We start from the raw sequence: 27608 nt of genomic DNA, 5'->3' as shown, positions 1-27608 counted from the left end.
ATGAGTAAAACAGGGCAGATTATTTTCTTTGTATGTTGATGAGTCAGTTCTCAAGTGGAAATTTTTAAGATTATCAAGTTTAGCTCAAAACTGAATTCGGATAATCTTTGAAATTTTGTCACTCTTAAATAGTTTGTTTAAAAGTTCCTTATTTAATAATTCCTAAAAAGTCTCCCTCAGAAAGGGCTGGCAGCAGCCCAGTGGGGAAGGCCGTCTCCTTCACCCTGCCCTGGGGTCAACACCCTGGAAAAGGCCTTCAGGAGATCGCCTAAGAGCCACGCCCAGATCCAAAGGCTCGCACCCGCCTCTGCACTGTAGACAATGAGCGGTACAGAGCTGGGAGTAAATGTCGGGAGCGGCCAGAGGACTCTACGCTCAGCCAGCCAATGGCCAGGGAACGGGGGCGGGACCTCGGGATGTCCGGCCAATAGGAGCACGGTGGGGCAGAAGGGCGACCCCACTCCACGGCGGTGGGGGTTCGTAGCCCCAGCCCCCGGCCCGGGCAATGTGGGGCCGTCCGGGTGCCGAGGCGTGCGTGGCGGCGCTCGGAGGCGTGCTCTTTTTGCTGTTCTTCGCGTTTGGGATCCGCCAGCTGCTGAAGCAGAGGCGGCCCACTGGCTTCCCTCCCGGGCCGTCGGGGCTGCCATTTATCGGCAACATCTACTCGCTGGCTGCCTCAGGCGAGCTGCCCCACGTCTACATGAGAAAGCAGAGCCAGGTGTACGGCGAGGTACAGCCCGACGGGCTACGGGCAGGGAGGGCCCGGGTCTACCTCCGGGGTGGACCTGACGGCGGCTCCCGGGCCCGAGCTGTTGTCCCCAACCCTACGTGCAAGTGACTTGAAGGGAAACCCCGCCCAGCCAGAGTCCCCACCCTTCCAAAGCCCAGCGGGATCCAGCTGGGCCGGGCCCCCAAGCAAGGGCGCGGAGGTCGTGCTCCCACGCCTGCGCGGTGGAGCTCCGGCCTTTTCTTTTCTTTTCTTTTCTTTTCTTTTCTTTTCTTTTCTTTTCTTTTCTTTTCTTTTCTTTTCTTCTCCTCTCGCGGGAGTTAGGCGTGTATTCGGTTCTACCCACGGATTCTTGTGAAAATGAGGCTTTCGAAGTGTATGACCTGGTTAATGTTTTTAATAGGAAGTTCCTGAATGTTTGCATCTGAGGATGCCTGGTCTAGGCGTCCCTGGTCTAGGTGTCTGCTGGGGTGGGGTTAAGAAAGCGCAGGTGAAGGCCCTTGGCCAAGATGCGCTCTTGAAAATTCATTGTGAAAGCGAATGAATTTATGACTAAAAATCGATGCGGAGGCCTACAGCGCAGAGTGAGCAGTGTCGCCCTGACCAGCCAGGAGCATCTTAGAAAACACTGAGCCAGGTGCCCTCTGGTAAACTCACGACCAACCGCAGGGCCAACTTACGGCCTCTCCCACTAACCACTTACAGTGTCTCCCACTGTCTAGAGAAGGAAAGTTTGGCACAGAAATGCTGAGTGACTTGCAGACAGCAGCTAGGCCCCTCCATGCAGGGGACAAGGCCGGGAATCAAGTTTGTGATTGGAAAGGTGTCCTGACCCCAGAAGGAGACAGAAGTTTCCAGAGCATCGGCCCTGGCTGAGCTCACCTGTTATGTTTCGAATCCATCCATTCCTATGCAGCAGGAAGCTAGGCTGTGTGCCAGGTGCTGGAGATGTGGTGAGGAAGGCAGACACGGCCCGATTTGAGGGGCGTTCGAGCCCACTGAGAGAGCAAATCTAGATATCGACCACAAATTGTGAATGCTTAGAAGGAAAAGTAGAGCATCGCTGTTTGGCAATTGTGGTATTTCAGGTTGGGGCTTAAAACCTTATTTGAACCACTGTTTACAAGAATTACCCTGGATTTTGGTACCTCGGTAACCGTTAACGTTGTTAAAGGGTAAGTGGACTTAGGTAAAGCAGATGTATGTAGTTCTTACATTTTTTTTTGTCAGCCTTCCGGTTCTCCAGGAGTTGAGTGTATTTCTGTGATTTCCATTGAGTGTATATGAGCTCTGGTATGTGGGTACAAAGCATCATGAATTCTTTTTTTTTTTTTTTAACTAATTATTTATTTAGAGAGAAGGAAAGAATCCCAAGCACACTCCACAGTGTCAGTGCAGAGACCATTGAGATCATGCTCTGAACCAAAACCAAGAGTCAGACACTCAACCAACTGAGCCAGCCAGGCACCCCTATTCTAGAGAAATCATAAGATGTGAAAGGAGGCATGAGCCTAGCAGTTGAGTCCTCTTTTGTCAGATAAAACTGGACTTTTTCCTCTCTGAATGTTAATTTTTCCTCTTGTGTAATGAGAATAATGACTAGAAACAGTTAACTGCTTCTCAAATGTTCTTGGTTATAAATTGCAGAACAGTTTATTAGGTCTACAACATAAAAAGTATATTTAAGCTAATTATGTGAAACACTGTCTTGCAGAATAGGATGTTGTGTTTCATATATAAATATTTGAACTGATAGGATCATTGTATTTACAATGAACATTCTTTTCCAGAAGGGGGTAACCTGAGTTTCCTATCAAAATAGATTACAAATTATACAAGACTTCATTTTGGGATAAGTAGATCTGGTTCAATGGATTTAAGAATTTGGCATGAGTAATTCGTTTTATTGCTGTTACAACTGTTTGAGGTGACCATGGTTCTTTACAAAGAGGGCAGTTTACTGGAGGTGGTAAAATCAAGTAGTGCTATTAAGTACAGGAAGAACAGAGGAAGAGAGGAGAAAAAATGAAAAGGATGTATGCATTGAAGAGTAGATAACTGTTTGCCTGACTCTGCCCTTACACTTAAGTTGAAAGCTACCTAACATATTGAAAACCACACCTAACATACTAATTCTTTCAGCTATGAAAACATTTGATCCTTTTTTTTTTTAAGTTTATTTATTTGTTTGGAGAGAGACAGAGACACTGCGAGTGGGGGAGGGGCAGAGAGGTGGGGGACAGAGAATCCCAAGCAGGCTCCGCACCGTCAGCACAGAGCCTGACACGGCTCCACCTCACAGAACTGTGAGATCATGACCGGAGCTGAAACCCAAGAGTCAGACACTTAACTGACTGAGCCAGCCAGGTGCCCCTGATCCTTTTTTTTTTAAATTGTAGTTGACACACAATGTTAAATTTTAGGCATAAAGTGTAGTGATTTAGCAATTCTGTGCCCTATGCTAGTCTCACCACAATGTGACTACCATCTGTTACCATGCATTGCTATTCTAGTACCATATTCCCTATGCTGTACCTTTTATTCTCATGACTTACTCATTCCATAACTGGCAGCTTGTACCTCCCACTCACCTTCACGCATTTTGTCCATCCCCTCATCCCCTCCCCTCTAGCAACCACCAGTTCTATGTATTTATGGGTCTGTTTCTGCTTTTGTCTTTGTTTTTAGATTCTACATATAAGCAAAATCGTATATGTCTTTCTTAGCATAATAGCCTCTGTGTCCATTCATGTTGTCCCAGATGGCAAGATCTCATCTTTCTTATGGTTGAGTAATAATAATGTGTACATTATATCACGTATTCATACTTTCATATATTGATGGACATTTAGGTTGCTTCCGTATCTTGGCCATCGTAAATAGTGCTGTCATGAACATAGCAGTGCATGTATCTGTTTGAAACAGTGTTTTCAATTTCTTTGGACAAATACCCAATAGTGGAATTACTGAATTGCATGCTATTTCTAATTCCGATTTTTTGAGGAACCTTCATACTGTTTTCCACAGTAGCTGCACCAATTTACATTCCCACTAACAGTGTACAGGGGTTCCTTTTTCTCCACGTCCTTACCAATATTTGTTATTTCTTGTCTTTTTGATACTAGCCATTCTGACAGGTATAAGGTGATATCTCATTGTGGTTTTGATATGCCATTTTCCTGATGATTAGTGATGTTGAGCATCTTTTCATGTGTCTTATGACGTGTGTGTCTTATGTGGAAAAATGCCTATTTGAGTCCTCTGCCCATTTTTAATTGGATTATTTGTTTTACTGGTGTTGAGTTGTATAATTTCTTTATCTGTTTTGGATAGCAAACCCTTATGGGGTATACAATTTGCAGATACCTTCTCCCATTCAGTAGGTTGCCTTTTCAGTTTTCTTTTAAATGGTTTCCTTTGCTGTTTACAAGTTTTTATTTTTTGATGTAATCCCAATAGTTTATTTTTGCTTTTGTTTCCTTTGCCTGAGGAACATATCCATAAATAAATTGCTAAGGGAAATAACCAAGTGAATACTCCCTATGTTCTCTTCTAGGATTTTTATGATTGTAGGACTCACATTCAGGCCTTTAATCTAGTTTGAGTTTATTTTTGTATGTGGTGTGAGAAAGTGGTCCAGTTTCATTCTTTGCATGTATTGGTCCGGTTTTCCCAACACCGTTTGTCTTTTTTCCCATTGAATGTGCTTGCCTCCTTTGTTGTAGATTAATTTTATATTAATGGCTTTATTTCTAGGCTCTCTTTACTGTTCCATTAATCTGTGTGTCTGGGTTTTTTTTTGCCAGGATCATAGTATTTTGATTATTATATCTTTGTAGTATATCTTGAAATCTGGGATTGTGATACCTCCAACTTTGTTTTTGTTTTTCAAGATTGCTTTGCCTATTTGGGGTCTTCCATAGTTTCTTACAAATTTTAGGATTATTTGTTCTAGTATTTCTAGTTCTGTGAAAAATGCTGTTGGTATTTTGATAGGGATTGCATTAAATCTTTAGATTGCTTTGGATGGTATGGACATTTAAACAGTATTGGTTCTTCCAGTCCATTAGCATGGAATATCTTTCCATTTGTTTGTGTCATCTTCAGTTTTTTTATAAGTGTTTTATAGATTTCAGAGTACAAGTTTTTCACCTCCTAGGTATTTTATTATTTTGGGTGCTATTATAAATGGAATTGTTTTATTAATTTCTTTTCCTGTTACTTCATTATTATGTATAGCAATGCAACAGATTTCTGTATATTGATTTTGTATCCTACAGCTTTACTTATACATCTATTACTTCTAATAGTGTTTTGGTGGGGTCTTTAGATTTTCTATGTATAGTATCATGTCATCAACAAATAGTTTTACTTCTTCCTGCCAATTTTGGTAACTTTTATTATTTTTCTTGTTTGATTATTGTGGATAGGACCCCAGTACAATGTTGAATAAAAGTGGTGACAGTGGACATCCTTGTCTTGTTCCTGATCTTAGGGAAAAAACTCTTAATTTTTCACCATTGTGTATGATGTTAGCTGTGGGTTTGTTATATATGGACTCTATTATATTGAAATATGTTCCCTCTAGTTGAGAGTTTTCATTATGAACAGATGTTGAGTTTTTTCAGATGCTTTTTCTGCATCTGTTGAGATGATCATCTCATTTTTATCCTTTATTTTGTTAATGTGGTATATCACATTGATTGAGTTTCGAGTATTGAAACAGCCTCGCATCCCCGGAATAAATTCCACTTGATCATTTTAATTAATTTTTAAATTTGGTTTACTAATATTTCGTTGAAGATATTTGGTTCTGTGTTCATCGAGGTTATTCGCCTGTAGTTTGGGGTTTTGTGTGAGTGTTTGTGTGTGTGTGTGTGTGTGTGTGTTTGTAGTGTCTTTGCTGTTACTATCAGGGTAATGTTGACCTTGTAGAATGTATTTGGAAGTTTTCTCTCCTCTTCTTTTTGGAACAGTTTGAGGAGAATAAGTGTTAACTCTTATTTAAGTATTTGGTAGAATTCACTTGTGATGCCATCAGGTCCTAACTTGTTTGTTGGGAGTTTTTTTATTAGTCATTCAGTGTCATTATTAGTCTACTATTAGTCAAAATCAGTCTATTCAGATTTTCTTTTTGTTTTGGAAGATTATATGCTTCTAGAAATCTATTTCCTCTAGGTTGTCCAATTTGACATATAATTTTTCATAGTAGTCTCATAATCCTTTGTGTTTCTTTGAAGTTAGTTGTTACTTTCCTCTTTCATTACTGATTTTGTTTATTTGGGTCATCTTTTTTTCTTCATGAGTCTGGCTAAAGGCTTATCAGTTTTATTGATCTTCTCAAAGAACCAGCTCTTGTTCATTGATCTGTTCTGTTGTTTTTTTTAAGTTTCTGTTTCACTTATTTCTGCTCTGATCTTTATTATTGACTTCCTTCTACTGGTTTTGGTTTTTATTACTTATTTTTCCAGCTCATTTTGGTGTAAGATTAGGTTTTTTATTTGAGATTTGTCTTGCTTCTTGAGTAGGCCTATACTACTATAATCTTCACTCTTAGAACAGCTTTTACTGCATTCCAAAGATTTTGGCCCATTGTGTTTTCATTTTCATTGGTCTCTATGTATTTTTTTCATTTCCTCCTTGATTTCTTGTTTGACCCATTTATTGTTTGGTAGCATGTTATTTAACCTCCATGTATTTGTGTTTAGGATCCTCCTATTCCACCATCTTCCTCAGAAGTCAAACCTACTTTGAACAGGTAGATTGGTTATCTGCATTCATTTAGTTCTTTTTCTCACATTTTGTCTTATTCTTTCATTTGGATCATACTCTCCTGTCTTTTCATTTTGCTTGACTTTCTGCGTTTGTTTTTATGAATTAAATGAATAGATACTTCTCCTAAACATGGGTGGAGTGGTTGTGCCTAGCGATTTTGGCTGGGTGGCTGGAGCTGTGGCTGATGTGGGCTGGAGGTCCTGGGCACTCTGCTGGAATGACTGGAGCTGCAGTGGGCATGGGCCTGAATAGTCCAGGGGGACTTCACACAGAGGGCTCCCTGGCAGGACAGCTGGAACTGAAGAGGTTGTAAGCCGATGGGCTCCTGGGGCTCTCCACACAGAGGGCACCCTGGCAGGACAGCTGAAGGTGAAGTAGGTGAAAGCAGGGATGGATGGGTGTCCCAGGGGGATCCCAGGACCCTGTGAGCAGGGGGTGCCCTGTCAGGGTGGCTAGAGCCGAGGCAGACATGCACAAGGAGGTCCTTGGGCCCTCTGCATCAGGGGTACCCTGGCAAGTCATCTGGAGCTGAAGTGGTGTGGGCCTGGAGTATTCCAGGGTGCTTTGCACCTGTCACATTGGGGAGACAGCTGACTAGGGGTATCTTGGTGTGTGCTGTGCTGGGGCCTCCTTGTTGGGATGGCTTGGGCTGGTGTGGGCTAGGGGCCCAGTGCTCACTGAGGCTGCAGGCTGGCTATGGTGCCCAGCTCCTGCTCCTTTCTATGCTGTCAAGGTGGAGAAGAAATGTAAACCATGGCACTTGCCATTCCTAATTGGGCAGATTTCCAGCAGCTCCCCTGTCATTTGGCAGGGTTATAGGGCTAGTTTATTTATATTCTAGTTGCCCTTTTAAACCATGGGTTGTTGTTTTTTTTTTCTGTACCCCAGACAGGCAAGTCTGCTCTCAGCCCCTTAGTACTGTCCCTCCCCACCAAAATTCACAGCATTGGGGATGGGGATTCCCTTTGTTATTGTGTCTCCATCTCTCGTCATTCTTTATGTGGTCCGTCATTTGTTGTATAGAAGCTGTTTCGGGATGGGGGGTGCGGGTGGCGCCTGGGTAGTTCAGTTGGTTGGGCATCCAGCTCTTGATTTCAGCTCAGGTCATGATCCTAGGGTATGGGATTGAGCCCTATGTTGGGCTCTGCACTGAGCATGGACCCTGCTTGTGATTTTCTCTCTTTCTCTCTCCTTCTGCCCCTCTCTCCCATGTGCGCGCGCTCTCTCTCTCTCTCTCTCTCTCTCTCATTCTCACTAAAATTAAAAAAAAAGAAAAAGCTACTCAGTTCTTCAGGAGGAATTGCTTTATAAATAGGTGGATTTGCTGTGGTTTTGGAGGAGGGGAGTTCCAGGTCTTCCTATATCTTTGTCTTGTACCCTCCCTGGCAACATTTGATCTTTATCTTAGTTGTGAAACACCCTAAAGGTCTCTCATTGCATTACTGGTATTTTGCAATTCTGATGAAGTCTTACCATTAGTACAAGTTGTTAAATACTATACCTTTTTTGAAAGTAGGAGGAGACTATTATCTCTTACACTTCTGAGAGGCTGTGCAAGTTGTTTATAGGGCTTATTTGTAAATAGAATCTTATTTTTCCACTCTCTTCTTAATTTGGAGATGTGTGCTCACAGAAAAAGCCTGGACTTGAAAACTGCGTGTGAGAAATGACAGTCACCACAAGTGACACTTACTTTTATGTAATCTGTGAATTCAGTTCTTTTTTTATAAATCTTGAAGGGAAAATAACCAGTACTGGGGTCGCATACATTCATTTTAAAGGTAATCTTAAATGGAAATATACCACATCAAGAAGTATCATTTCCTTGGAGATTCACTCTGAATGTGTAAGCTTCTGCAGTGACTTTACTCTTAATCTAAATTTTGAGAAGCATTTCTTAGCTAGCAAAGGTAGTAAAAGTGTTTTTTACAGATTATTTTCAAGTAATGAATGTAAGGACCATAAAACAATTCCTTACTTTAAGACAAGTAGATTTAGGGGCGCCTGGGTGGCTCAGTCGGTTAAGCGTCCGACTTCAGCTCAGGTCATGATCTCGCGGTTCGTGAGTTCGAGCCCCGCGTCGGGCTGTGTGCTGACAGCTCAGAGCCTGGAGCCTGTTTCGGATTCTGTGTCTCCGTCTCTCTCTGACCCTCCCCCACTCATGCTCTGTCTCTCTCTGTCTCAAAAATAAATAAATGTTAAAAAAAAAAAAAAAGACAAGTAGATTTGGCAGCTTATTTACATATTTACACAGAAAGCATTTATTGAGACTTTCATGCAAGGCACTGTGTGAGATTCTTTGGAAGGTTCAGAAGATGAAAGATAAAATCCCTGATTCTGTGGAGTTTATAATTTAGGAGGCAATCAGGAGACAAGAACATTCCAGGTTTCTGGTTCAAGGTAGTATTAAGTAAGTGCCACGGAGGTATCTCAGCTTGTGCTGTGGTGGTTCAGAGGAGAGAGAGAGGGAGAGTGCACCAAGAAAGGCTTCAGTGGGGGTGTTCCCTAACAACTTGGTATGGTTTGAACAGTATGGCAGTGATGGGAGGCATCTCAAATGAGAAGACAACCCAAGCAGATGTGGAAAAGTGTGTGACAATCATGTTTCATCAATGACACTTTCACATACCTCTCCTCCTAGTCCTTCACCCATGATATCGTATAATATTGTGTGTAAATGTATGTCTCTACCACCAGTCATTAATTCAACATATATTTAACAATTGTCAGCATCTGCTCTGTACTGTCCTGGGGTGAAGATAATAGTAGCAAACACAACTGTTTTGTTTTTTTTAATTTTAATTTTAATTTTTTTAATTTTTTTTTAGTTTTAAATATTTATTTGAAAATTTATACTTTGAAGTGAAAATGCTGTGCAACTTAATTGTGTCATCCATAGGGTGGTTATGAAATTTCTTTATTTTTTATTTTTTATTTTTTTTCAATATATGAACTTTATTGTCAAATTGGTCTCCATACAACACCCAGTGCTCATCCCAACAGGTGCCCTCCTCAATACCCATCACCCATCCTCCCCTCCCTCCCACCCCCCATCAACCCTCAGTTTGTTCTCAGTTTTCAACATTTATTTTATTTTTGGGACAGAGAGAGACAGAGCATGAACGGGGGAGGGGCAGAGAGAGAGAGGGAGACACAGAATCAGAAACAGGCTCCAGGCTCTGAGCCATCAGCCCAGAGCCTGACGCGGGGCTCGAACTCACGGACCGCGAGATCGTGACCTGGCTGAAGTCGGACGCTTAACCGACTGCGCCACCCAGGCGCCCCTGTTCTCAGTTTTTAAGAGTCTCGTATGCTTTGGCTCTCTTCCACTCTAACCTCTTTTTTTTTTTTTTCCTTCCCCTCCCCACGGGTTTCTGTTAAGTTTCTCAGGATCCACATAAGAGTGAAAACATATGTATGGCTTATTTCACTTAGCATCACACTCTCCAGTTCCATCCATGTTGCTACAAAGGGCCATATTTCATTCTTTCTCATTGCCACGTAGTACTCCATTGTGTATATAAACCACAATTTCTTTATCCATTCATCAGTTGATGGACATTTAGGCTCTTTCCATAATTTGACTGTTGTTGAGAGTGCAAACACAACTGTTAAAAATCCCTGCCCTAATGTAGCTTACATTCTCCTGGGGGCTGAGCAGAGGGGGGGAGATGGGCAATATAAATACAATAAGTGAAGTAAATAATATGCTGGAGTACAGAGTATGAAATAAACTAAATTAAGGCAAGAGAGAGGAAGAATGCTAAGGGATGAAATTTTAACTGGGTTAGAGCAGGCCTCACTGCAAAAAAGAAGGCCTTTGAGCAAAAGCTTAAACTATAAGAATAACCAGGGAAAGAACATTCCAGGCCAAGAGAACACCTACAAAGGCCATGAAGTGGGAGTATGCCATGTCAAGAATCACCTATTACGAGACAAGTTGAGAGGCTGTTATGATAACATAGGGAGAAAATGAAGATGGCTTAGAGTGTCAGTGATGGAAGGGTAAGAAATTATCATACACTGTTTATATTCTGAAAATAGAAACAACATGGCTACTAAGAAGTGACGTGGGGCTGGAAAGAAAAATAAGAGTCTACCTGGGCAGCTCATGGGCAGTTTAGGTCCTGAAGAGCTGGAAGGGTGGATGGAGTGGTCATTAACTGAGACAGTGAAAAATTGTGGGCAGACCTGGTTTGTAGGGAAGGGAAGAAACTTAAAGTTCATAGACTAACTTCTAGATGAGAAGGAAAGTGTTTCACAAACCTTTATCAAAAATCCTTGAAAACAGCATATAACAGAATAGTTCAAATAACAGTTCAAATAACAAATTCCCCAGTTTTACCCTCAAATAGGGGACCACATTTTTGAGGAAAAGTGGATTGTGTAACAGTCTTCTCAAGCCATGGCTTCTCCTTGGTTTTTATAATCCATAGTGTCCACACCTGATAGATAGCTGTACCCTGCACTATGACCCTCATGTTTGTTCTCCCTCCCTATTAAGACACTTTTCAATCCCAGGGTTTTCTACCATCCTGTGAAATCACCAGTCTGCTTTTTTTCCTATTTTCTAATGCCATTCTTTCATGCTGTGATACTGTGATTTATAATAAGAAATATATATTTGGTCTTTTTCCCTTTCCTGGAATATACTTCCTAAAGTCCTTGGAATTTCCTAAGTGATTAAGGTGTCTTTTGTTATTCTTAACAAGCCCCTTTGAACCACATGGGAGTTTATGCTAATGAAGTAATTATTTGGAAAGACCCTAAAATGGGAGTTTATTACCAGGAGAAACAAGCCTGATTAGAGGGTTGGAACTTTCAGTCACGCCTCCACTACCTCTGGGGAAGACAGAGGGCCTAGAAGTTGATTCCATCACCAATAGCCCATGTTAATCGCGTCTAGGTAATAAGGCCTCCATAAAAATGCCTGAATTACAGGGTTCAGAGAGCTTCCATGTTGGTGAACAGGTGGAGGTGAGCAGAAGATGGATAGCATGCCTGGGGAGAGCATGGAAGCTCCACTCCCCTTACCCCATACCTTGCCCTATGTGTGTCTTCCACGTGGCTGTTATGTCCTTCTATAATAGGCCGAGTTATGTCCTTCTATAATAAACCATTCATCTAGTAAGTAAAATATTTTCCTGAGTTCTGTGAGCCACTCTAGCATATTAATCAAACCCAAGGAGGAGGTCGTGGGAGCCTCTGACTTAATAGCCTTTTGGTCAGAAGCACAGGACTTGGGATGGGCACCTGAAGTGGAGACGGGCAGCAGTCTTGTGGGACTGAGCCCTTAACTTGTAGAATCTGACAATATCTCCAGGTGGATAGTGTCAGAATTGGGTTAAATTCTAGGACACTCGGCTGGTGTCCCAGAATTGCTGAGGTGTGGAAAACCCTCACGTCTGGTTGTCACAGTCTTATAGGAGAGTATTGGGAATAGAGGAGGCACACAGGAGGTGTTTTTTCCTTTATAGCTGTTAAAATTACACTGCTGGGAAAGGACTTCAAGATCATTCCATTACTGCTTTGGGAGCCGAAAGAGTCCCACCTTTTGCTCAGCTGGTAGCTGTTCGCTTTGCGCTGAAACTCTCACACTGCCACTTTTGACTGATACCACTGCTTGTCACACACAGTCCATGCTACTTCCCCAGGGTTCTGGTGTTCCTGCTGCTCAGTTGGCAGAACCCATCCTGTGCCAAAGACTCTGTTGCTCAGTTGGTTGCTTCTGTTACAATTTGGAGATTATTTGGAGGTTTCATCACTTTTTTTTTTCCCCAGTAATTACTTCCGCTGAACTTATGTTCTCTGCTAAACATCCTGGGGTTTTTTGTTTGTTTGTTTGTTTGTTTGTTTTGTTTTTTACGAAGTTGTGTGAACCATGGTTAAATCTGCTGTACTTATTTGCACAGAGATGAGGCTTGACTAAGTATTTTGGTTCTAAAATGCTCTCAGCCAAGCCCTGAGAGGATGAAGATAAGCAATCTTTGCACCCCACTGATAAAGTAGCATTGCTCCGTTGCTGGACTAGTCTCTTATTGTGGACTAGCTAGACTACAGAGGTGTTTCATTGTACAAGCACCTGAGGAACTCCAGCAAGGAAAGGATGGATATTCTGTCTTGCCTTCCCCTTAGCTGAATGGCATCCACCTGTGCTTATGTGGTAAAGGCCTTTTCTCCAAGGTCACATTCCCTGAGAGACCCTCCTTGTTGACTTCATGGAATTCAGGGACCCAAATACAAATGAGCCCAGTTATATGTTCATATTTCAAAGTTATCTCTCAAGTAACCCCGTCCCCTACCTAAGCTTGGAGTAATAAATAATATGTAGATGGTGTTGCTTCCTCATTTATCTTGGAAATAAAAAGAGATCCCTAGATATCATTGAATGTATTAAGTTGGAATGAATCATAAAAGAGCATCTAAATCAAGTATCATGTTTTCTCGGGCAACCCTGAAGCCCAAAAAGGTTCAGCGTTCTGCCCAGGGTCCTACATTTGTTTAATGACAAAGCTTAAACTAGAACCCAGGCTTCAGGAGCCCAGTACTCTTTTCATTACACCATTTATAAGATTATGTCTCCAGGCGCTGACTCGGTAATGAAATCATAGTGTTTGATACGCCTTGTAGAGAGAGAAGGCATTCAAACCATTGTCAGTTGAGTAAAAGATCCTTCCGTTTTCAGGGAAGTAACAAATGCTGGGAGAGCTGGACTTAGCACATGTGGATTTCCATGGTTATATTGGTCATACATTTTGCCATTTACATGTTGTTCTCTTCTTCTTAAAGATCTTCAGTTTAGATCTTGGAGGAATATCAACTGTGGTTTTAAATGGCTATGATGTAGTAAAAGAATGCCTTGTTCATCAAAGTGAGATTTTTGCAGACAGACCATGCCTTCCTTTATTCATGAAGATGACAAAAATGGGAGGTATGTGTATTTTCACTTGTTTAGTGATTTACTATTTTAAATTACATTCCTTATTCTATGTAAATTTAGTACATAGAGTTTGGATTCTGTTGTACTGAAAAACAGGAAATAATAAATTAATTTAGGTTATAGAACCTCGTATTTGAAGACCTTTCAGGTCTGACAGCCATATTTTAGACCAATTCATGCTAATTCTATTGTAGTAATCCAGTCTGTAATACTATAAAGAATGTTTTAAAGAATTAACATTTAGGGGCGCCTGGGTGGCGCAGTCGGTTAGGCGTCCGACTTCAGCCAGGTCACGATCTCGCGTTCCGTGAGTTCGAGCCCCGCGTCGGGCTCTGGGCTGATGGCTCAGAGCCTGGAGCCTGTTTCCGATTCTGTGTCTCCCTCTCTCTCTGCCCCTCCCCCGTTCACGCTCTGTCTCTCTCTGTCCCAAAAATAAATAAACGTTGAAAAAAAAAAAAAAAAAAGAATTAACATTTAATAATAGCTTCAAGTTTTGTGAAACATGTTAGGAATACACATATGTGCATGCACACTTGAATCAAAAGTATTTTTTAAAGCTTGTCTTGAATACTTGATGATATTTTTACTGTCATTTTGCTTGTAGAATATGAAGCAGCCTTTCTTAACTACATATGTAGTTAATGACACGTAAATGAAGAATTGTGGGATTTATGTAAAGGACTAGCTTCTGTTTGATTTAGTGTTGATCAGTGTTGGGTGATTCCATATTCAACAAGAGAGAAAGACTGAAAGTTAATAGATTCGTGAGCAGAAAGCCTAAACTAGAATGTTGAAGTCAGATACAGTGGTTTTAATACTTAATAGTCTAAGAGTTATACAATAATGGTGTCCAATATTCTCTAGTTTAATGAGAGCTTCACACTTAATTTCAAAGAAAAATGTGAAAATATTTTGCTTACATAGACTAAAAATAAAGACATTGAAAAGAAAATAAAAATTAACCATATATTAAATCACAAAACAAAAAAACTAATGCAAAGAAAATACCAGTTGTAAAGGACAAATTCTCAGGCCAGAGTATAATGATATTTGAAAGCAATGAAATAAATAAAACACAAATTTCCAGCCTCTTAAATACTCTTCTCAATAATAATTAGGCCAAAGAAGAAATTATACCACAATTATAATAGGAGACCTTTAAGGAAATTGTGAAAATGAAAGATGATGTTAGCAGAGCAGTATTTGGGATAAAGTATAATACTATATATCTTTCAAAGCTATAGATTTATAGTTTGGACTGTTTTTATTATAAAGAAAGTTAAAATAAGCATTCAACTTGATGTTTCCAAAAAACAGGAAGACAAACAGAAGTAGAAAATTATGTGTTATTTTAAGATACATATGCACTGAATTTGAAACTGGGAAATGAGAGCCACCATTTGCCCACTCTTTGAGTGAAAGTTGCCCGGTAGGTGGGCTCAGCCTATCCTTGGCCAGTGTAGAGTTATAACAAGGCTCCTCTGAACCTTCTTGTACATGTGTCCCATATGCATACATCTCTCTAGGGCTTGCTCTCATCCCAGTGCCTTTGCACTAGCTGTTCCCTCTAGAGCAGTGATCTTTCCCTGGATATCTGCTTGGCTCACTCTCTCGTGTCCTATATCTTTACTTACGTCACTTTCTCAGTGAGGCTTTCCCTGACCACCCTGTGTCTCCATCTTTGCTGTATAATTTGTTTGTTTGCCTCTCCTCACTAGTATGTAAGGTCCAGAGGAGTAGGGATCTCTGCCTTTTCCATTTACTGCTAGGTCTGTTACCTAGCACACTGCCTGGAACACAGTAGGTCTCTATAAATACATGTTGAATGAGTATTTGTTGAATGAATAGTCATCTGGAAATATAGAAAAGACAACTATGGGAATGTAAGATTATTACATAGCACTTCAGACCCCTTATGTACGGTTAATGTTATTATAAGCTCCAAATTCAAAAACTGTTGCTGAAATGTAAATTTCATAGGTACCTCATGTACAGGAGAATGTGACATTTTTGTATTAGGTACATGTATGTACCAGTTATGAATGAAATTTTAAATAAAGCACATGTTACATAAATGTATATGCTAAAGATGTTGTTTTCCTCTTGATAGGCAACTTATTTTTTTTAACTTTTTGCAAATCACCTTTTAAATTCAAGTATAATTGACTACAGTTATTTTATAACTACAGTGTTATATTAGTTTCAGGTGTACAATATAGTGATTCAACAATTCTGTACATTACTCAGTGCTCATCATCATAAGTGTACTCTTAATCCCCTTCACCTATTTCACCCATCCCTCCCACCCACCTCCCCTCTGGCATCCACCAGTTTGTTCTCCATATTTTAGAGTCTGTTTTATTGTTTGTCTCTTTTTCCTTTGTTTTGTTTCTTAAATTCTACATATGAGTGAAATCATATGGTATTTGTCTTTCTCAGACTGACTTATTTTACTTTCATAATACCCTCTAGATCCATCCATGTTGCAAATGGCAAGATTTCATTCATTTTTTTTTTATGCTTGATTATATTCCCTTGTATATATACCACATCTTCTTTATCCATTCATCCATCAGTGGACACGTGGGTTACTTCCATATCTTGGCTATTGTAAATACTACAGTAAATGTAGGGGTGCATCTTGATAGTTAAGTTAAAGGGAATATATTCCCTAGTAGCGACATGAGAAGAGCAGATTATAAGACTGAAATTTTAAGGCAAGCAATATCAACATTGGAAGTTTGAGTTTCATGTTTGCCCTCTGTCCCTCAGTCTTCATTTGGACTGCTTTAATAAAAACACCATATAGACTTAGTATCATAAACAACAAACATTTATTCTCACAGGTCTGGAGGCTGGGAAATCCAAGATCAAGGTGCCAGGAGATCTGGTGTCTGGGAAGAGCCTGCTTCCTGACTTGTAGACAGATGCCTTCTCCCTGTATTCTCGCATAGCTGAGAACAATCATCTCTTCTTGTGTTTCTTGTAAGGGCACTAATCCAGTTCATGAGGCTCCACCCTCATGACCTCATCACCTCCCCAAAGGCCCAACCTCCTAATACTATCACACTGGGGGTTAGGCTTCAACATATGGATTCTGTGGGGACACAAACATTCAGTTCTTGGTATCCTCCTTTAGGCTTGAGTATTTCTACCACATTGATGCCTCATTCAGCTTTCCTTGGCCTCTTCAAGAGTTACCTTGTGTAACATATGCTTTTAACAGGAGGATGTCTGTATTCTAAAACCTAGACTCTTAATGCAGAAGATTCCTAATCCTTGAAGGATGATTTTCAGCTGTTTGTTTAGTCCAAGATAAAATTTTGCCCATGGAACATGCAGTCATTTGTCGTTTATAGATGAGGGGTATAGTAATAGTTAGAGAATACAGGTCTAGTTCACCCAGGATGAATTACATAAGACTGTCCAGTTTCATGTGGTGGGAGAATTACAGGTCTTTTCTGCCTGTCCCCAGATAAAAAGTAGACAAGCTTTATCTGTTGACAGTATTCTGTGGCTAATGAGTAGCAGAGAACAGGGCTTAAAACCACTAGGTTTATAGAAAGAGAATTGGAGAAGAATGACTGACCACCCTTTTTTACTCCATAGCGTTTTCAGGTGTTAGATACAGGAATGTTGGGATGATCAAATTTTTTAATACTTTTGTTTTTTTCAGGCTTACTTAATTCCAGATATGGTCGAGGATGGATTGATCACAGAAGATTAGCTGTAAATAGCTTTCGCTATTTTGGATATGGTCAAAAGTCTTTTGAATCTAAAATCTTAGAAGAAACCAAATTTTTTATTGATGTTATTGAAACATACAAAGGTAGACCTTTTGACCTGAAACAGTTAATAACAAATGCTGTTTCAAACATAACCAATCTGATCATTTTTGGAGAACGATTCACTTATGAAGACACTGATTTTCAGCACATGATTGAGTTATTCAGTGAAAATGTGGAACTGGCTGCCAGTGCCTCCGTCTTCCTGTATAATGCCTTTCCATGGATTGGCATCTTACCTTTTGGAAAACATCAACAGCTATTTAGAAATGCAGCTGTGGTCTATGATTTTCTCTCCAGGCTTATTGAAAAAGCTTCCATCAACAGAAAGCCTCAGTTACCTCAGCATTTCATTGATGCTTATTTGGATGAGATGGATCAAGGTAAAAATGACCCATCATCTACTTTCTCCAGAGAAAATCTTATTTTTTCCGTGGGTGAACTCATCATTGCTGGAACCGAAACTACAACCAATGTACTACGGTGGGCAATTCTTTTCATGGCCCTTTATCCTAACATTCAAGGTGAGGATTCTGTTGACCATATAGGGCTGTCCTTACATTTAGGACTCACACATGTCTTAGAGTCTTTGGCTGTGTACAAAGCATTTTATTTGGGAATTTCTCCTGTACTAGCCGAGAAGAAAAATATTTAATAGTTGTAAAGAGTTTCACACATCTGTTCTTCCAAGTCATGTAAACACCTCAGATAGGTCTTATTACACCTATTTTGTAAATGAGGGAAAAGGCTAAATGGCTGCCTTGCCCAAGTTCAGCCACTAGAAGTGGCAGAGCTGGGACCTGAACGCCAGTTTCTTCAAGTCAGATTTTATGTTTCATTATTTCCCTGGGTGAGAGTGATGTTATTCCAATTGTAGGGTTGTTTAATTTTTATTTGTCTTACTTTCGATTAATTTTTTATTACTTTCAGTGTGTTTTTCACAACAAAGTTACTCAGAGCATTGGTTTCTGGTAGCACACAATATATGGCATATAGTCAAATAGAACTCCCAGATGATGAAAAATCTGAACCTGGTTGTCCCCATACCCTGTTGACTTATTATAGGTTATCCTTTGTTTTGTCCCAAAGAGAAATTACTTTGGCTATAATTCTAAGAATTGCATAATAACTTGAACACTTTTCCTCTGACAGGACAAGTTCAGAAAGAGATCGATTTAATTATGGGACCCACTGGGAAGCCTTCTTGGGATGACAAATGCAAAATGCCTTATACCGAGGCAGTTTTGCATGAAGTTTTAAGATTCTGTAACATAGTGCCATTAGGGATTTTCCACGCAACCTCTGAAGATGCAGTCGTACGCGGTTATTCCATTCCTAAAGGCACGACAGTAATTACCAATCTTTATTCTGTACACTTTGATGAAAAGTACTGGAGAAACCCAGAAATATTCTATCCCGAGCGTTTTCTGGACAGCAGTGGCTATTTTGCCAAGAAAGAAGCTTTGGTTCCTTTTTCCTTGGGTAAGAGAACTTTCACTGGGGCATAACTTCAGGACAGAGTGTAATGACGGTTGCTCATGTATGACATATTAATCTGAAGCATTCCATTGTAGAATTAAAGATTCCAACACCAGAAACACAACATTGATTCTTACAGGAGAGAATGGTTGAATTAGAAGTCATTTACACCTGTTTCTACTCAACGCTTAATTTTGTAACTAGAAAGAAACTGTTGAGAATCTCTGGCTTCTTCTGAAACTTTTTTGCTTGTGGATTTTGGCTTGTAAGCAAAACTTGTAGAGCTAGAAGTCCGTAACAGGTAGCTTGAGAAACTGAGACCCAGGGGAAGAGATGACACCATAATTTGAAGTAAAATGAAAACACAGCTCTCTTGGCTCCTAGTTTATTATACCTCATCTCCAAAAATACGGCTTCTGCTGTGGAAAAATGCACAGATCACAAGATCCATGGAAAATGGACTGAAAACTCTTCCTTTAATTGGGGAAGGGTTAGCATTCAGTCATTTGAAATGAAATGAGTTTCTCCTGTATCTAGAGAACAAAATGTCAAATTCAGTCTTTCATGGTGTATCTTGGGCTGTGTTGCATCATGAAAGGGAAGTGTGGAAGGGGATTCATAAGCTTACAGAAGTCCATGATCTGACAAAAGAAGGTAAAGAAATGGGCTCTGAGAACTGAAGTGCCAATTTTTTTTCTTTTTAATAAACATAACTTTCTTTAAATTCCAGATTTCCTTAACGGTACCCACGTATTAGATACAAATTTTGGTAAATATTGTGGATTTTTTTAAATGTTTATTTTTGAGAGAGAGCGAGAGAGAGAGACAGAGCATGAGCAGGGGAGGGGCAGAGAGAGATGGAAACACAGAATCTGAAGCAGGCTCCAGGCTCCGAGCTGTCAGCACAGAGCCCGGCGAGGGGCTCGAACTCACTGAGCTGAAGTGGGACACTTAACCAACTGAGCCACCCAGGCACCCCAATATTGTGGAGTTTTAAAAAAATATGTTTTGTTGTTTTGTTTTACTTTGTTTTGTTTTGTTTTTAGGGAGAAGACACTGTCTTGGAGAACAGCTGGCTCGGATGGAAATGTTCCTGTTTTTTACAACATTGCTTCAGAGGTTTCACCTGCATTTTCCACATGAACTGGTTCCAGATCTGAAGCCCAGATTAGGCATGACATTGCAACCCCAGCCCTACCTCATCTGTGCAGAAAGGCGCTGAAAGTGCGTGGATGTTTTCTGGGAAAAGGCTATCTGGTTGCCTTTTACCTCTGAACCTTGTTTATCTAATCAGTGTGCGCGTTTCGACAAAAATCACAGCATCATAAAGCCAAATGAACACAGGTGTGTCTTTGAAAACAGTACTAAAGCAATAATAAGCATTAGCTATATTTTTTTTAAAGCTTTTATGACTTCTAGGGCAGAATTATCTGTGGAGGAAAACAAAGGTGCAAATGACAGGTGTTGCTTAAGTAAGAAGGGCCGTGGATGCCCTAAGCAGAGCCTGACTTTTCAGCCTCTTCTTGAACACCACGTACTTCTCATCCTTTCTTAATTCCATCTTGCTCTGGTTCTGGGGTCCCTATTTCCAAATGCCAGTGCCAGACCCCTTCTGATCAGGTATCATCATTAATGGGTAGTGTGGTATGCGTCCAGTTTAATAGAGGACTGAAGGAGAAATTAGAACCCAAATAAAGGAGTTCGGAGTACAGAGGTATTTTAGACATGGTGGCAGATAATAGAAGAAATATCTACATATTTTAGAACCTGCCAATGCTTTCAAGTCTTGCTCCCTACTATACCTTCATAATTGTGTCATCTCCTTATAAATGAGGGTCCCTGTGACCCCTGAGTATTCATCCTCATAGCATCAGTTCCGTAGAAGGAAATTGCAGTAATGTAATTACAATAAAAATGACCCCACAAAGTGATTATTAATTCTTCACAGGCACAGACATTTTTCCTAGTACCACTCTTTTCCTAAACCCGGCACAGGTCCTAAAGATTGAATCATTTTACTTGTAGAGGTCTCTAGTCATTTCCTTGGATTACTGTATTTTCCTGAAGATAATACTATATAAATCCAAAAAAAAAAACATACTTTAGAGTCAGGGTAAATGTATACATTGGGACACTTCAGAGTGGTGGGCTTCTGTTAATAGTGATGCCAGGAAAATGTGTGAACTGTGACTGTCCTGATCAATCTGCTCTGTGTATCTACCCGTATATAGTTTTTTAACAAGATTTCTTCCAAGATTATACATCAAGGGTTTCTGCTCGTATAACTTGGCTCATGAGTACTTGCAGCCTTGTATGTATATATACAACAATGACTTCTGTTAAGAATATGAATTTAGGGGTGCCTCAGTGGCTCAGTTGGTTAAGCGTCTGACTCCGGATCTCAGCTCAGGTATTGATCTCAGGGTCGTGAGACTGAGCCCTACGTTGCTCTGTGCTGGGCGTGGAGCCTACTTAAAAGAAAAAAAAGAGAGAATATGAATTTAACCTTAGTAACTTCATCTGTTGAATATTTCCAAGTGTGATGAATCAGGAGTCTTTGCCTTTCTGGCTTATTAAGATGTTTCTGGTTGCAGGAGGGAAAAAGTCCTGGGTAGATACACTTCAGTGGGACATTTGGAGGTAGTATGGCAGTTTTAGGGTGAGTATGTCCTACATGCTCCATACCACAAAGATCTGCTTGCTCACATCCCTCGATTTGGCTTCCCAGATGGCATCAGCTTTATCTTAAGGCAGACTCGTGGAAGTACATGTGCTTTGTTCTCCTCCTTGTAGAGACATGGGAGCTTTTCAGATATTCCCCCAGAACTGTTCTTTGTGTCCCATTGGTCCTAACTAAGTTACATGCCCATCTTTTAAAACTCTGTCTTTTGAGTGGGATTATGGTTCACTTAGGCCTGACTTCTAGAGCCCGTGATGGAGTTGGCTTCTCCCAAAGTACATGTGCTACCCTGGGGAAGTATAGTTACCTAAACAGAAATAAGGGGAGGTATGAAGAGAAGAGGAACTCCTGACTAGCAGACCAATTACAATGTCCACTTCACTGCCCCCTGACCACTTGCTAGGCCCAGCAGCTATCCTACCTGCCTCCCTGCCTCTAGACAAATGTGTTCATTCAAGTTGCTTTTTGATCTTTCTCTTCCTTTGATGAGCAAATCTCTCATCCCTGGGCCTCCTGCTTACTGTCATATCTCCTCTGAATGCCTGAGGTGAACTTCTGAGACTGGAGATTCTGGAGGGTTGGTGGTCTTAGCAAAGAAATTTACTGAACTGGAATGGATTGTAATCAAAATTAAGGAGGCTTCTTTTGCTCCTGAATGCTACCACTATTTCTTTTAGGATGACCTTCATAAACCTACAGAGAATGAAGAACATACTATTTATTTTCTTTACTTTGTACCCATTTCTTACGTTACATTTTTTCTTACTGAGGTCAGTGCAAACTTGACAAAATCATTTAAAAATGTAGATTCATAGCTTGTTAAATGTAAAAGAGCTTTCATCTCATTGTGCTCATTTTATAGCCAAAGAAATAGGAGTTCAGAGGGAAAATGATTCCTGTAGTTCATAGCAGACACATGTCCTTCATCCCTATGCTTTTTACTCCTAATGATTTATACTGTGCTTTACAGTTTATAAGGTTGTTTTTCAATATACTGTCAACTCTTGACTATTTGGAGCCAATTAACTGTGGTAAAAAATAAAATGCTGCCGTTTTTGAAAACTATAAATTAACATGAATTAGTAGTCCATAATGGAAAATATTTATTTTGGGAAACCATGTAGTAATAGACTATGGATCTTCTGCAGTGGAAATGCCTTCTCTGATCAATCAGTGGTGAGCTCCTACCTAGAATGTTGGAAATCTAACTTCCAATTCAAAATGGCAACTGAGCATTCTTCTCCTCAAATACCATTGAAATAACTCTAAGGATAGAAAAAGGGATAAAGGCATTGAGAATGGGGATGGAGGACCATATTAGTGAATTATATACTTTGAAGTTCTAAAAGATAGAAGGCAAGTGGAACAATACTGAAAGCACTACAGACAAGACCACGCATAGTCAAAGGCTGAGGTAGAGGTGGGAGCTCATTCTTCAAAGGACAGCTAACGAGAAAATCCGATAAGGAGAGGAGCTCATGAGGACAACAAGAGTGGAAAGAAATCAAGCTTATGCCCTGTTCTCACCCCACTTTCTCTTCCTGTTTGTGCAGCTGTAGAACTTGTTCCCAGTGCTGAAAGAAAAGTCTAAACAAATTGAGTACTGTGCCTGGGAGATGATGGTGTTCCTACATAGGGATTGGTGCCCTAGATTGGCAGCCCCCTAGTTTGGTCTGATTTTGAACCTAAAGTTCTACATCAACTAAAACTATTAATCAGGTGTGAGGGCAAGTTTCAGTCAACCAAGTAATTAGGGGGAAATGTCAGCAAAAGGGCTAGCATTACAAAGGTGGAATAAGTGTGACAGAATAATACCTAAACGTTTTATACTCTGACTGTGTAGAAACAATGTATCTAACAAAAATAAGTAAAAGGAGAGAAGGTAGAATGTAGAATAAGCTCCCTATATAATAAGAATCAAAGGACATAATTTAAAACTGACAAATCAAGTAGTAGAATTTTAAGTATACCTAAAAGTCCAAAAGTAAAGGATAGTAATATTGCCTAAAATTGGGTAGTGGGAGATATGGAGGAAGAAGAGATACAAGCTAATGCTATACATAAAGGAGAAGCAGATACTGTCCAAAGAAATAAGGTGCAAAAATGCTACATAAAGGTAGAAGTATAAAGAAAACCACTAAATCAAAAACACAAAAAGTGTCAACTAAAATTAATTTTTTAGTAAAGAGCAAATAATATGAGAGAACTAAGTCTCTACATACAGTCACACTAAGGAAATGTAAAGAGGCTTTTATCTCACTTATTAAAATAAAAAGGTGTTCAGATTGGATCCTAGACAAAACCTAATGCTATATTAGGTATATGCTATACACAAGAGACATCTAAAACAGATTAAGGTCAAAAATAAAAGGTTGGGCAACGCATACCAGGCAAATGGAAATAAAAAGAAAGCAGAATTCATGATCTTAGTGAAGCAAGGTAGAATTCAAGGCAGAAAGCATAAGCAAGACAAAGAAATTCATTTTATAATCCTGATGACTAATTCTCAAGGAAGTTATGATAGTTATGAATAAATATTGCACCTAATAACGGCATCTTTCATAAAGCAAAAATGACAAGAGATACATGGAGAAATATGTAGAAGTACCTTAATTCTAGGAGACGAATGAATTCACTTCCGCCGGCCTAAGACAAATTGAGTGGACCAAAAAACCAAACAACAACAAAACACAAAACGAATGAAGATAACAAAGACCCATACTGCATGATCAGTCAGGTAGATCTGACAAATATACATCAAATTCTATACTTGATAATAGAATATGCCATCTTTCTAGTATGCATGAAAATTGACCATTTCAGTGGATGAAAAGTGAACTTTGATAAATTCCAGAAGTATAAATAATACAGATTTCATTCTCTGAAAATACAATAAGATTGGGTATTCATAACAAAATAATGAAACCAGAAAATGAAATTGTCCTTATGTTGTGGAATTTTTTAAAAAATCAAAAATAATCTTTGGGCAAAGGGGAACTACAAACCAAAATTGCAGAATTTCTAGAAAACAATAAAAACTCTGAATATTTACATCTATGGAATATAGCTAGAGTAGTCCTCAGAAGAAAAGTCATAGCCCTAAATACTTCAATGAAAAATGAAATGTCGAAAATGAATTAAATATAGGTTTTTTTTTAATTAGAAAAATAACCAAAGGAAAGCATAAGAAAAGAATTATAAATTCCTGACAGCCAGGAATTAATGAGTTAGAAAGTAGAGAAACAGAACTAATAAGATGTATTTGTTTTAAATCAATACATTGGATCAAGAGTCAGCAAATTACACCCTACAGTCAAAATGTGGCCCATCATCTGTTTTGTATGGCCTACAAGCTAAGAATGGTTTTTACATTTTTAAATGGTTGAAAAAATTTATTTTTTTGCCAGTGGATACTCATCAAACAAAAACAAGAAGAGAGAGAAAAGTGAATTTTGAATGTCATGCTTTTAGGGCATAGTGGAGTGTGGATTATTCTAACCAAATTAGGTGGCAAAACATTAATAATAAATTATTATAGATTAACACTGTAGCTCTGCCAAAATAATGCAGAATGTTCTGGCATTATCAGATTGAGCACTTGTCACAGTATCCCTCACACAGGAAAGAAGTGGTCAGGAAAATTAGGTATTTTTTAATGATATCTATCATTCTCACAATTGAATGAAATGAAAATGAAGCTGCAACCAAAGTTTCTGAGTGGCTCGTTTGTTATCCAGGCAGGAAAAGTCATTTGCTACTTGTGAGTTAGTTGTGTTTAATTGAAGCAGCCAAAGAAATGTGTCCAGAAAATAAACTTGCTTAAGACTAACAGTCTTTCATTGAGAACAGTTGCTCAGAGTTAAGGACATTGGAGCAATGTTGATAGTCAATTAAAAACAATGCAGATGATTTTGAGTGATTTTCCTTGGTTCTTGATGAGTAAACAGATGTTACCCATACTGTTGAGTTGCTGTTTATTCAAGAAGTCAGCACCAAGTTTGACTGAAAATTTAGCCTCTGTGAACAGTCTCCATTAAACAACTACAGAAGAGGATGTTTTCAAAGAAGATGAGAAAACACTATTTCAGTACAACTTGAGATGGAATCAGCTAAGATGTGTTATCACTGACAGTAAAGGTAGACGTGGGACAGAACAAGGCGTAGACAAGTTATGATTCATCAGCAGGTACTTTGCACAAAATACTTGAATCTGTCATGTGTTACAGAACTGGTGAGGTCAGCATTGAACTTCACTTATTCTCATGGACTTAACCATCATTAGTTTTGAGAATTTTTGTCAGAAATAGAGGCTGAATATCCTGACTTGCTCTCCCAAGCCACGGTTCAATGACTTAGCAGTGATAACGTTTTATTGCAAATTTTTTTAGCTTGGGACCAAAATTCAATTTTTTCTGAATGAAAGCAACCATCCTTACATTGTTATTACATACTGAATGGCTTTGGACGTTAGCTTTTTTTTTTTTTTTTAATGTTTATTTTTGAGAGAGAAAGAGGAAAGAGACAGAATGTGAGTGGGGGAAGGGCAGAGAGAGAGGGGGACAGAGAATCCAAAGCAGGCTCCAGGCTCTGAGCTGTCAGCACAGAATCCGACGTGGAGCTCGAACCCATGAACTGTGAGATCATGACCTGAGCCGAAGTGGGACCCTTAACTGACGGAGCCACCCAGGTGCCCCTGGACATTAACTTTTACAGATCATTCTTAATGAGTTTAACCTAAAATTGAAAGGCCAAACAGTGCTTATGTGGGAAGCATACTGAGGCGAAGTTAACTAGAATTTAAATTTTTAAAAAAAAAAAATTTTTTTTTTTTAACGTTTATTTTTGAGACAGAGACAGAGCATGAACGGGGGAGGGGCAGAGAGAGAGAGGGAGACACAGAATCGGAAGCAGACTCCAGGCTCTGAGCCATCAGCCCAGAGCCCGACGTGGGGCTCGAACTCACGGACCGCGAGATCGTGACCTGAGCTGAAGTCGGACGCTTAACCGACTGAGCCACCCAGGCGCCCCTAGAATTTAAATTTTTAAAAAACACAAGAGAAAATACATTCACAGTACTGTATTATAAAAAATCTGCATATAGGGGCGCCTGGGTGGCTCAGTCGGTTAAGTGGCTGACTTCGGCTCAGGTCATGATCTTGCGGTCTGTGAGTTCAAGCCCCGCGTCAGGCTCTGTGCTGACAGCTCAGAGCCTGGAGCCTGTTTCAGATTCTGTGTCTCCCTTTCTCTGACCCTCCCCTGTTCATGCTTTGTCTCTCTCTGTCTCAAAAATAAATAAACGTTAAAAAAATTAAAAAAAAAAAACTGCATATAAGTGGACGTGCACAGTTCAAATCTGTGTTGTTCAAGAGGCAATTGTAATATTAAGCCACTTTATATACTGGTTGTGCCGTCAAAAGTTCAAATGAGAAATAAGCCCTCTGTTCCCACGCATCTTTCCAGCACATGTTTCGTGAGCTCACACTAAAGTTTCAGCAGCACTTTTTCAGATCTGAATGCCAGTGCAAAGGGAATTTCCATATTTCAAAATTTATTTAACTGTGTGACCAAAGAGCTTCCATCTAACCTTCAATTGCAAGTGATTAGTCTGTAAAGTAATGACATGCTAAAAAGGCAAATATTGAAGAATTTAATAGAATTCTATAAATGTCTTCCCAGTAATTAATATACTCAATTAAAATTAGGTGCTCAATCAGAGTGGCCAAAATGAACAAATCAGGAGACTATAGATGCTGGAGAGGATGTGGAGAAACGGGAACCCTCTTGCACTGTTGGTGGGAATGCAAACTGGTGCAGCCACTCTGGAAAACAGTGTGGAGGTTCCTCAAAAAATTAAAAATAGACCTACCCTATGACCCAGCAGTAGCACTGCTAGGAATTTACCCAAGGGATACAGGAGTACTGATGCACAGGGGCACTTGTACCCCAAGATCCAAACAAAAGAGGAAACCTGGAGAAGTGAGCTTAGACTGTGTCCTGCTTATTTTCTCCTAGAGTTGTGAACCAATCTGGGGGAGACCACTCACAGGCTGAGAAGGTAAGCATGGTTTTTGGTGGATTCACAGAGCTAGAGTCCCAAAACTTGGGAAGAATATGCCTAACAAGGGCCCCTAAAAAGCTGTGTTTTCAGCGTAAGTGAAAAAATGGGCTTCACTGAAGTTGAAGCCCGGCTTTGAATTGCCCAGCTTAGTCCCTGATTGGATT

General features: G+C 39.9%; 1 protein-coding gene across 1 annotated transcript; it reads left to right on the top strand.

Moving 5' to 3' along the window:
• Positions 1-419: 419 nt before the first annotated feature.
• On the top strand, positions 420-22455 carry LOC123601413 (vitamin D 25-hydroxylase). Its single transcript, XM_045484613.1, has 5 exons — positions 420-730; positions 13292-13433; positions 17119-17751; positions 18380-18709; positions 19753-22455. Exons 1-5 carry the CDS (start codon positions 506-508, stop codon positions 19926-19928), a joined length of 1506 nt encoding a protein of 501 aa, XP_045340569.1. The 5' UTR covers positions 420-505; the 3' UTR covers positions 19929-22455.
• The last annotated feature ends 5153 nt before the right edge of the window (positions 22456-27608 follow it).

This window comes from Leopardus geoffroyi, chromosome D1 (assembly GCF_018350155.1).
Source record: "Leopardus geoffroyi isolate Oge1 chromosome D1, O.geoffroyi_Oge1_pat1.0, whole genome shotgun sequence".
Classification (NCBI taxonomy): domain Eukaryota; kingdom Metazoa; phylum Chordata; class Mammalia; order Carnivora; family Felidae; genus Leopardus; species Leopardus geoffroyi.
The sequence above is the reverse complement of the archived record's forward strand: the minus strand, read 5'-3'. Positions and strand labels throughout refer to the sequence as shown.